The sequence below is a fragment of the Lycorma delicatula genome, chromosome 5 (genome assembly GCF_047948215.1).
Source record: "Lycorma delicatula isolate Av1 chromosome 5, ASM4794821v1, whole genome shotgun sequence".
In the NCBI taxonomy this organism is placed as follows: domain Eukaryota; kingdom Metazoa; phylum Arthropoda; class Insecta; order Hemiptera; family Fulgoridae; genus Lycorma; species Lycorma delicatula.
Genome location: NC_134459.1, coordinates 123757621 through 123770648, shown reverse-complemented (window position 1 = coordinate 123770648; position 13028 = coordinate 123757621). Strand labels below are relative to the sequence as shown.

Genomic DNA, 13028 nt, shown 5'->3' with positions numbered 1-13028 from the left:
TAGACGGGCTGTTCTGTACTTTTATTTAAACTCTGTAGCCAGGTTCCATATTAAAGGAAATTTCTAGATATACCACATCAGTTCTATTAATATACGCTGCTTGCAATGAGGTTTAGTTTTTAATACAACTATACTGCGTGTAACGAAAAATGATATCTGGCTTAAAACGACATATAAATCATTTATAATACATTAAATTCTTATAAATGATTCATTTTAAAGCGCTTGGTTTTCTAATTTTAATTTTAAATGATAATCTTTATTAAACATTTTTGACTGTTTTTCACTTTACTGTTTTTTAATTACAGAAAAAAATTATACAAATTAAGTTTTCAGCAAACTTGAAAAATTAATTTATGTAATTAGTAAATTATTATTTAAGTGTAAAAATGATTTACGTATAATATCTTTTATAGTGTTTGCTTTCTAAATCAGGTTAATTTTAATATCTCGCAAAACACTCTACCCTATGTTGATCTAAACGTGTAATAATTTAATGTTAAATATTAAGTTGTAATAAGTATTTCACTTACTTATTTTTTAATTATTTTTATATGAATATTTTTAATAGCTTAATGATAGTAATAGTTCGAATTAAATTACAATTGCTTACCTTTATTTTCACCACCAGTACCAGTATTTGAGTCGTCTGTAGTAGACCGGAATTTGTCGTAATATGATCTGTAAAGAATCTCGTCCTTTATATGCCGCTGCTCTTCTCTCTCTTCTGGTGATATAAGATATTTTCTTCGGGGGTATCCTCGCCCTCCTGCGTAGCTCATGCATGCTAAGTGACCTTTGCCTATATAAAATATAAAAATTTGGTATTTATATATTTTTTTTTTTAATTAATACATTTTTCTTTAACTGAATTCTATATGTATAACTAAAAATAAAATTAAAAAAAAAACATTTAAATTTAGACATTTTTTAAAATAGTTTAATAGATAAACTACTTTATCTATCTGAGAGTAATAATTATTTTTGCTTGAAATTGTATTCGAATGTGTTTACACTGGAATAGATTAATAAGTAAATAAGTTTTAGTACTTAATATTTTTTAAAGATAAAACAGTTTGGCAAGCGATTCACGATTGTAACTATACATTTCTTATTTATTTATTCATACAGAAAGAGGGTAATATCTAATAACAGTCTCTGTGATTGATGATAATGAATTTTTCAATAGCACAAAAATGTCATGCCTTAACGAGAATCAAATACTAAATCACCGGTTGAAAGGTAAATATGCTACCAATCTGCCACAAAATTGGCGGATAATATTACTTATGTCTTAACTACAATTAAATTTTATGTGTAAATTAACGAATTCAAATAACATTTGAAAACCGTTGAGATAAAAATTTTGTATAAATTGTTTGTATAGCCTTTTTGAGGTCAAAAACAAATTTTGATGAAATAATTATTATAAATTGTAAAATATTTAAATTTTTGAGGCTATAAATGTTAAAATATAAAAACAATAAACTCTTTTGTTAAAAAAATAATAAAATTGGCCCTATTTAATTATTCGTGTTTTTATTACGTACCCGTACACGAGATTTTGTTTCTAAAAAGAAATTCGTAATTGTTACTATTTTGTTTAAAATAATGAAAATAACTTCTGTATTTCATTGTAATCTTTGAAGCATGCAAATAATTACGCTAAATTCGGTACTTCATCGAGGAGGTAAATAAGTGTGTACAATTAGTATTAAATATTAATTAATTAATATTTGTATTCTACCGTACATGGATTACTGTAAACTCCGTTTTAGATTTAATGTTAATTTCGCTACTTGAGTTAGAGTTTATTTATCTGAATAAAATATTACTACATCAAAATTAGTAAAAGTCGTTGGTAGGGGAATCGCTGTTACCTCTACTCATTCATTAATTCCAGATTTTCCATTGTTCCATATGCTTCAAGAAAATTATTTTTATTGTTTGTAGCAAAACGTAATGTTATAATATTCTCTTGAATAATCAAAACTTATACAACCATAAAGCAATAAGACTTTTATATTGAATGTAAAAAATGTTTAATATAATAAACAAATAATCGTATAAATATAATAAATTGTAATTTTTGAAATAAAATTTTGGCCAACATTACTGAGTCCATGGAAACCAGTTTACTTGACAGCTGGCTTTCAAATTTAACATTCAGGCTATTTGTTAACACATGGACAAATTCCATATAACTACTATTTTTATTCTATTTTGATCTAATAACGAATTGCTCAGAAAAAAAAATCAAGATTAGTCTAAAATAAAAATACAATTTTTTGTAAGTGCTAAACACTTACTTTTAATGTTTAAGAACTTTTTATATTTTTACTACAAATATATAGTTCGATATTAAAAATCAGCCGTAATTATAGGCAAGTATTAGTGTTAAGAGCCAATTATGCTTTAGTTAGTAAAGAAGCATCCTATAAATAACGAATTCGTAAAATGATATCTTTGAATGAAACCGACAAAATATAAATTAAGTAGGGCGCTAACCGACAAGTACCTTTTATATATTATTATCCATTTGAAATAAACATATTTTTATTAATACTAATTAAAATAGGCTGCATTAACCAAAGTTTTATTTTGTATTGATACTAATATAAACAAGCAACTGACATGAGTAATTGTTGTATATTCGTTATGTAGTATTTTAAAGCTATATGGTTAAATAAATTACTTCTCTTTATGAATTATTAAATCTTTTTACTACCGTATATACCCATGTAATCCCCCTCATATATATTCTCGTCATCCAGTTTGTAAAATGAGAGAGGGTGCATGCATTTTATATAGCTTATTATGATACTGTATTGTTTAAAATTAATAAGGTTTAAGCTCATTCTGACAAAAGTTTATTCTATTAAATATAAAGTTATGTTTGCTAACAATTAATTATATATATATATATATATATATATATATATATATATATATATAATACATTTTGGCGTAATTTAAATACCGGTTTACAGTTGTTACTATGACACTTGTGTTTTAACTACTGTATCTTTCTCAAAAAAAGGAAAAACTTTTATTACATAAAAATCAACAATAAAAAATATATAAAATGTAATAATTTTTTTTTCATCATGAGTTTCATAACTAACGTAAAGTAGAAAGAAAAAAGTTGGATTTTAGCGTTTTTTTTTATTGTCGACTTTAATCCACTTATTGTAAAAGTTATAAAAACTTTTACATTTTTTACTTTTCTGGGTCAGTAATAATTAGACTAAGGTTTATTAATAAAAATCACGTATTTTTTTAATTAAAAATAGTTTCAGATTCTATTGATATCACTTTCAAAAATTTATTTCAAGAGTATTTATCAGAATTAATTTCTATAACTGTAACAGATGGTTACAGATGACCTGACAAGACAAAATCCTGAAAACAGTTTCTCTGTTCTTAAGAATAACTAGCATTCCAACTAATGCTTGATTAGAAAAGTGGGAAATGAAATGGTGTGCCACTGATTTACACAGATAAAATATTCTGTAATTCAACAACAAATCAAGCCCATATAACAAAAAACTAAGACGACGTCTTGTCTTACATGTTATTCGAACATCTTTACTTCCGTTCATCATAAGAATTGTATATTGAATAATATTACGCTTAGTGAAAACAACACAAATTGATGTCAATAATATAAAATAATTATTTAAACTGCTATTTTATTTCTGGTCGATTTATTAAACTATATTAGTCACATTAATTTTATCAAATTAACTTATTTTTTACTATTATTATATCTAATTAATATACAATAATTTTTTTCTTTATTGTAATATTGCATTGAAATTTTTTGTAAATAAATTTTTCTCGTAATTTTTTTAAGAAAGTAGATTTAAAAAATTAAGATTTCATCTTAATACGGACTCCACGTGTACTACGGATTGTATATCCATAAGTACTATTTCAAGTTTATATGAAATTAAAAACACGGTTTACTCTATTTTTAACTTAAAATAAAATTAAAAATAATTCTTTAAAGAATATTACGTGCGATTTTGATTTATTTTCGAAAAAAATTAAATCTTTTGGAAAAATTAAATAAGTTGAATAGATTTTTAGTGGTAATCAATTTTTAATAATAAAATAATGATTTTATTATTATTATTATTACAGTCGTACTTTGGTTTGCTGGTTTACAGATCACAGATTTAATTCTAGGTGCATGTACTTGGCTGCAAATATCTTTCATATTACGTACATGATTATAGTTTACAATAAAACATTTAAATCTTACAACTCGAGGGAAATTGAATTTTAATTTCCCTTAAGCAATTTTTTTCATTAAACTACACAATTTAAATTTTAAACAGCATTAAATCCTAAAAACTCGTACAGAATAATTGAATAACGCTGTATGTTGCAATCGACCAGTAGAACTGTAATTTACATTTAAATTTCCTATGTTTGGTAACATATTATACGTTAATACCACATATTTGTAATGTAATTCGACCCAGTAACATTGAAGTACAAACGGATCAATAGTAATTTTTTACATTACTGTAAGCAACTTTTTTAAATTTTACTAATCGTACTAAATTTTGATACTTTTTGTTATGTTTTTCATAATATACTTGTCATTATACTTAATTGTGATTTTTTGAAAAGAGAATTCGTTTTAGAGTAATTTCAAAATATAATTAAGACATTTCTATTCATAAATAAAATGTACACATTTGTATAGTGCAACATTTGTTTACTACTCATTTGTGTATTATATTTTAAATTTATAAATTCTTTATGCTGTATGATAAGTTATTTCTTTTTTGAAAAGTTTCAATCATGAACCATCAATTCTTATTGAAATATCTTATCAAAATAATATCCGTATTTTTCTTATGACGTAAATTAAAAAATTCAGTCACCTTTTTTTTCGTTTACAACTGTCTTTTTAGTTTTTATACATTTTACTTATTTTTGATTTACTCAATATTTCTTATTTCGAATTTCTGCCGATCATAGTTTTTCTTTTAAATAACTTATTAATCTCTTTTTTTAATGTACTTGATCCTGTTTTGTATATTACGTTCGGGTCTCTAAGGATATATATACACCAGAGCAGTTTGAGATGATTCAAAGTATTTTTAATTAAATAAATATATAAATTACATGTATATTTTTGTAATTTTACAATCAGTGAATTTAAATAAAGACTCTTGTAATAAAAAAAAATAATTATTTTAATAAAATTAGCCATAAATTTTTTAATTTATCCTCGGTTTGTTCTAGCGTCATTAAGTGAGAAATAAAACATGAGGTCGGTAAAATTATCAATTGATCAGAGTTTCATTTGCACCGATTGTCCAATCTCCTATAAGTTGTTTAACATCAGTAAATTAAATTAATATTTTCCTGGAAACAACTACCTAAGGAAAATGTCTATATTACAATGTAGTTGGTACGTACAGACCAACTATTACTACAAAATAAATGAAATTATTTATTTGTTTATTGTTTTTTACAAAAAAATTCAATTTTTTTCAATATTTCTAAAACCTTATGAGAAAAAAAACCGCTTTTAGAATCTTGCTTTACCATGAATATTATAAAATTTAAATATGTAAAAATATTTTATTCTGTTTATCAGAAATTTTATTTTATGATATTTTAAAAACATGTAGCTATAATAACTTAAGTGAAAAATTATTTTTTTCATAATGGTAGGATATAAAAAATAATAAAATAAATAGCAATCTAGTAAAAATAAGTGTACCAAAATTTTAATACACATAAAAAGAGACGACACAAAACACAAATGAACTACAGTTTAAAAACGTGCACAAGAGAAATACATAAAAATATTTAAAAAAAACAATATCTTACGAAAAATTGTCATGTACAAAGGAAATGAAGGATAATTTTAAAAAAAAAGAACAAAAAACAAAACATCAGTAACAAACAGACGACACATGAATTCATTTATTACAACCAAACAGGAGCAGTAAATATAATTAAAATATTCTTATAGAATATTTTTCAGTCTAAGTTATAAATAACGTTGAATCAATTTTAACATGCTCTTTATAAAATAATAAGTACAAGAATACATTTTTTGTCCCATTCAAATTTAAAAATTTTATAATAATAGAAAAGTAAAATGGAAAAACTCTCATTCCGTACTTACTTTTTGTGAAATAAATGTCTAAAACCAGCTTCCTAATAATTTCCAATCTTCCTAGACGTAACAATATTAGGCAGAATTTTATTTTTGTGTTACGTGTATTTTATTTTTTGTTTATTTCACATAATATTTTCATCCGAATTTTAATATGTAATCAAAATCAATTTGTTATATTAAAAAATTATATATATATAATAATAATTTTCATAAGCATTATATTGCGTGTATATTAAAATTAATATTTAATTTTAATATTTAATTTATAACATTTCTATTTAATTTTCAATGTTTAATTATTTTATTAAATATATCAACATTTAATGTATTACAGTACCATAAAACAATGAAAAGTAGCTATGCTATTAAATGAAATGTATTATTTATACTCTTAGTACACAGTTTATCAATTCTCCTTTCCCATTATATGTTTTTAAAAAAATTATTAAAAGATAAACCGTATGAGAAATTATTTAAAGTTTAAAATTCGACTAAATATTTGAACTGTTTAACAGTACTATTTGTTTAGTGAAATTTGTATCTTATTGTAATTATTAAAAATTCTATAAAAAAAAGAATGCGCTAAACAAAGTTAAGATGAGAAGTAAAATGGTTCTACTTCTAGAAACCTTGAATAATATATGAATAAATAGTATAAAAGGATTTGAGTATTTAACTAACGAACAATTCTTAGTTTAGTAATTCTCTTTTGGGCTACCTTAGCTTTGAATTACAGTTGATGATAACTTTGTTGAAGTTCAACAACTTCAATAATAAATCTTTGATAAGATTATACTACGTAAAGACCAAAACGTTCTCTCTTTTAGTTTATAATTTATTCTTGGAGATAGAACAAAAACTCAACAAAATATAAGTATGATATCCGTGTTCTCAGATTATGTTGTTTTATACCCGGTTGTATAAAACAACTAAAATAACAATACAATTTATTTTAAAATAAATATTCTATCTTTTCTCAATACATACATAATTGTACAATAAGATATAATAAAAGTACGCATAAAAACTCTATTTTGATACTTCAGTTACTGATGGTCTATTAATTATTGTATAGCGGTCCATTTAGGTTTTTTGTTTATCGATCCAATTAGAGGACAGATTTTTATTTTTATTAAGGATTCAATATATTATTATTGTTATTTTAATCCTAAAATTTATTATAATTATCAATTAAATACATAAAATATTTATATTAAATATTATCTTTAGCTTGACGACTATTGGATGATTATTTAGCATCGTCGCCAGTCAGTACATTCACTAATTCCTAAAAATTTAATTTTAATTGATTTTCAGTGTCATGTAACAAGAAGGGATTATTTAAATATAAAGCTAAAATAGTTGACGAAATGTTGTTATTTAACTCTCAGTTGTATGGCAATATAACCTTAAAATGAAACAAAAATATAATATTCTGGTTTAATCTTTGTAATATGATGTATAATTACGTATTTATTTTCATTGAACAATTACCGATCAGCTGGTCAGCTGTAGTAATCGGATTTCATTGTTTGTCTATTTTCTTTAATCACTGGAATTCGAATAAGGGGCTGTCCAGGTGAACACAGTTGAAGACCATTGGCAAATTGAAATTGGGCTTGCAGCCTTTCTCTTTCTTGTTTAGCCTCCGGTAAGTACCTTTCAGATAATACTTCAGAGGATGAATGAGGATGATATGTACCAGTGTAAATGAAGTGTAGTCTTTTACAGTCTCAGTTCAACCATTCATGAGATGTGTGGTTAATTGAAACCCAACCGCCAAAGAACACCGGTATCCACGATCTAGTATTCAAATCCGTGTAAAAATAAATGACTTTTACTAGGACTTGAACGCTGGAACTCTCAACTTCCAAATCAGCTGATTTGGGAAGACGTGTTCACCACTAGATCAACCCGGTGAATTGGGCTTGCAACCTACTGTGAGGCAATTTAACGTCAAAATGCATTTATTGAAGCGTGTAATGAATCTTAAAAAGAAAAAAACCAATAAAATTTGGACTATTATAACTTTTTATTACTGATAAAATAAAGAAAATATGTTTTCATGTAAAAAATAATAGGTTATTTTTAACTTAAAATAAAACAAACTTTTCTGTTTAATTCTAATTTAGACTGATGCCACACCACATATTATTGTCTTCACACGTATCCAATAAATTTTACTAATAATATCGAAATTCATGAAAAGGAAAACTCCAAACATCATATCATTAAATGGTAGTTGATCAATAAACGTATATTCCTTTTAGTGATAGGTGTAATTTCTAGAAAAAAAATTAAATAAAAGCAAAAAACTAATTAATTATTACATAAGTTTATCTGTCATTTTCATCTATTTCTGACTTTTAAACTCAATTTGCTAATGTTTTGATAAAATATTAGAATATCTTAACATTACATTATAATATGAATCAGAAAAATACAAATTTATTATAAAAGGTCAAAAGTTAATTTTACTTGAAATATTAAAATGTATTAAATATAAGATGGAAAATGTTTGAAACGATTGAAAAATGGAGGAAATAGAACGTTAAAAGCACAATTGAGGAAATAAGAGAAAATATTTCAATATAAACAGAAGATAAAGACGAAATAGAAAAATTGAAAAAAGGTGTTACAATTAATTATAAAAATATAACAGATATTAATCATTTAGAGGAAATAGTGAATAAACTGCTCATATCATGAAATATGTTTTATCATTATTGTCAGTATTTTTATGTTAAAAAAACCGGAAACGTATAAAATAATATCAAAAACAGTAATAACATAAAATGTAATATTCAAGAGAAAATGAATGAAGGAAAAATCATTTTATTTTAATATACCGGAATATAATAATAATAGCAGTAGGGTTTACATATTTATCGTACTGCAACATTTATTAAAAATGTAAAGGTAGTTTTGATTTATATTTCACCCGATATAAAAAATATGGTTGTCAATTTAACGTTCATTCAAAATTATCTTTTAATTAGTTGGAGCTACCAAACCGATTTATATATACGGTAGTTTTTGTTTTTTTTTTTTTTAATAAAAGAAGCAGTGATTACTTACATAATTCCACTAATTTATAAAAAAAAAGTAATTTTGCTATAACTGAAAAATTTCTTTATTTAATAGAAAATTTCTTTTAATTAGAGATTATTATGTAAAATAACTGTAAAAAACAGAACAGTATCTACAAATTACACTGGAGTAGGAGATTTATATAATTCGTATCACAAGTTCATTTAAATCTCATCCTCATTTTTTGTCTAATTTTTTTATTTTTACTTTTATATAAAATTACATACATCTATTCAAAAACTTTTAAGATGTTAGGTTTATTATTCTTACACTAGTTTGATACATTTACTAGAAAACGGTTGTGGCTTATAATTTCTGTTCTGGCCACATAAAATTTTTTTTTTTTGTTCAAATATTTTGAATATTTTTAATTTATAAAACGAAAATAATAAACTATTACATGATTTTATATATTTAAAAATTTTTAGTAGAATAATTTTGTGAAATGTATTATCAGCCGCTATAAATTACGTATTAGTTAACCAAACTGTACGCCTTATTTACCTATGAAATGTGGCCGATGTGAAAAATCTACGTTTATTCAATTTGCAAAAATAAATGTTAGTATTAAAGCATACTGAATGACTGTTAAAGTAAAATATGTACATAAAGAAGAAACACTTCTTGGATTAGTTCCAAGGATCCCTTTATAACTAAGGGTGATTTTCTGGAACAGCTTAATTGAAAAGTTCATTCTTTATACGTTAATGAAAAAAATTTATATTTACAATTTAAGCTTTAAAAAAAAAAGGTAGAAAAATTAAAACATGAAGTTTTTGTTTTTAAAACTAAAATTTTTTAGGGTTTGTTAATTTAAATTTAGTTATCAGAATAAAATATATAAAAATGGTTGAGGAGAATTGACAAAATGTTTTGTGATTGTATTGTATGAACCTACAAGGGTTTCGTTTTTACACCTACCGATCGAAGTTCTTGGTTTTTTCTCTTCTTCTTCATTACCGTCCAACAGCGGGTACCTCTTTGGATCGATCATTAGGCTGATGTAGTCATCTGAGGTGATTCGGTCAGGAATGGCTGTCTGGATGTGGCTGGAAACATGCAACATGCGTCACCACCTATTAACCTACCGTGGTTTCTTTGGATAAGACTCTTGTTCGGGTAGTGCGACTTCAGGATGACATTATCTCGAACGTTCCGCGTCGGGTCGACCATTCGATACATATATCTGTCTGAGGTTACACCACCCGGTATCTTCACCTCATAATCCTCATAATCTTCAAGACTGTTCATTAGAGATAATCATTATCTTAGGGACAAAAACTATCATCCATATTATTTAACCAGAGTGATTTGATAATATGACCTGATTATGTAATGAACCAGACGTTCTTTTATGAGATTTTTACCTAAATTCTGTAAAATTACATTTGATTAATTAAAAGTAAAATGTAATTCAAATAAATAATAACCTATGAAATTTTACTGATTTATCTACAAAATAAATTTGTATTCTACAACCAAATAATAGAGAATGCAAAAAACTATGCGATTTCATCTTCTTCCTAATATTATCATAATTTGTTTCAAAATATGTTCTAATGACGTTGGATACGACGTTGTTATAATCCGGAAACCATTATTTCACACATTTCCATTTAAAACATTTATCTTTAAAAGGTAAGGATAAGCAGATAATGTAATTAATTTAAGTTTTATAACTTTTTTTAAAATAATAAGTTCTCGACATAGGCTCGAAGCTTGTCATGGGAATATAAAATGGAAATTTTAGAGTATGAAAAATTCCATGACTGACAAGAGATTCGATCCGGGGACATGTGAAACAAAGGTACAGACGCTACTGTTCCACCACGGAAACGATATATTTTTATTTTCACAATGTTGCTTTTATTTTTTGTAGATTTTATCGTCAGGAGGTTTAATTTAACGGTCAGGTGGCTTCCTTGAATCTCAGGCTTCCATAAAAAATTTATGTAACATAAAGCTAAGTAGGACTGATGAGTCGTATTATGCCAAGTGTTTAGATAATCTAACTTTTCTGCTATAATAACATAATGTGAGGATCATTTTCGACATAATTACTGATCTAGTTCTTTAGTATTTGACCTAAATCAGTGTTTTGTTTTAGAATTATCGTAATTTCTAACATTTATATATTTCTACATTTCGTATTTAGAAATAAATCCATACTAACTTTCAGCAAGAGTTTTGGTAAAACCATTTCGCTTCAAAACGTTCGAGCCTATTCTTAGATAACTATTTAGTTTGTAGTGAAAACAAAACATGGTAGTTTAGATTTTAACAATTCTAGGGGAAAATCGATGGCTCAGAATAAGTTGTTCAATTTTTTAATTAAATATCCCGGTTGTAAAGAGGAAATCGGAGAAGGAGTCACGCGCAGAATAGTCCAATCTGGAAAAATGTGCGCGTAAACATGATATTCCACGAAAAACCAGAAAGATATTATTATATTAACTACGGTTAATTTTAAATTCGTAGCGATATTAGGACGAAACCGTTCGATAAGCGTTGTAAAGAAAAATAATTTACATTTTACATGTACATTTAAAAAAAATAAAAAGGTAACTTATAATTCAGTGATAAATATTTTAAAATAGAATTGTGTGTTTTGAACCTGTTATATACTTCCATGAAAAGTTAATTGAAAAATTAATTATTATTCGTCTAATTTAATATTTAGATAATTTTGATGACTTATAACAATGAAAATATTAAATATTATTTGAATAACATTCATTGAAACTGGATTTCGTTTTGGCCTTTATTTTCTCAGTACTTGAATATTTTATTTTGAGTAATTTTTTTATTGGACAGTTTTTAATCAGAAAAGAATCGGAAGTTTTTTAATTTTATAAATATTAGGTCAAAGTAAATTTATTAAATTTTTAATTTTGTTTCATAGGAGTTTTTTTTAACTTTCTTTAAAACTGTTATAATTTGATAAGCGTATTTGCATTTAATTAAATTTTTTGTTTAATAATTATACAATTTTATTCACGATAATATTAAAATTATAATAAAAAAAGGAAAATACGTAATATGCTGTAATATGTTAATAAAAGCATATGATTATTTACAAGATGCAGGGATGTGCGATGAAAATAATGTTAATAGAAATTATTCAATTATTATACATTAAAAAATCATAATTTTTTAGATGTTATAAAACCGAAAATTATTTCGCATCAATTACTCTTGATATTTTACTCATTATGCACCCGTTTATTTGCATGTAGACTTGAATACTTAACGTTTTTATTTAATTAACACTTGGGAGTTTTTTTATTAGTGTTAATTAACACTAATAAATTTTATTTTAACATATCAAATAAATACGTACAAATTAATCTTAATAAATAATTCGTCACAAATTTATTAATGTTATCTGATTTTGGCCAAAACTTTATAAAACAATGTCTTCAAAGATATATTAAGTTACACACTGAAATATCAGAAATTAATTATTAGGGTACATCATTTTAAATTTCTTGTTTTGTATTATAATTATTGCTCGTTTTACGTAATAATTATGAAAGCCGTTTGCAATTAGTTTTACAGGTATCTTTGCAACACGAATATTTCAACTTAGAAATTATCCCTAAATTACGAAGGAAATTAAAGTGAATATAAATGTTTTAATATGTTATTACATATGGAAAATTCAGTACAACGTTTTATACCCTACAATGCGATTGAGTAAAGTATAACTTATTTAAACTTTATTGAATACATGAATATTTTAGTTAATTAATTACTCTAAAGTTTCAATTATTCTTTCAATTAATTA

The 13028-nt window shown here is 24.7% G+C and overlaps 1 protein-coding gene across 11 annotated transcripts in view; it reads right to left on the bottom strand.

The window, feature by feature from the left end:
• LOC142325345 (uncharacterized) overlaps window positions 1–13028 on the bottom strand; it is a 90090-nt gene that overhangs the window by 16145 nt on the left and 60917 nt on the right. For 7 of the 11 annotated variants that reach the window (XM_075366991.1, XM_075366986.1, XM_075366988.1 and 4 more), the window contains 2 exons: window positions 10330–10484; window positions 614–802 (listed from right to left, as the gene is read on the bottom strand). In XM_075366991.1, coding sequence (XP_075223106.1) covers window positions 614–802; window positions 10330–10484 — 344 coding nt within the window. Of the gene's footprint in view, window positions 1–613; window positions 803–10162; window positions 10291–10329; window positions 10616–13028 lie in introns of all 11 variants that reach the window. The other 4 variants (XM_075366992.1, XM_075366987.1, XM_075366983.1 and 1 more) reach the window with 2 other exon arrangements.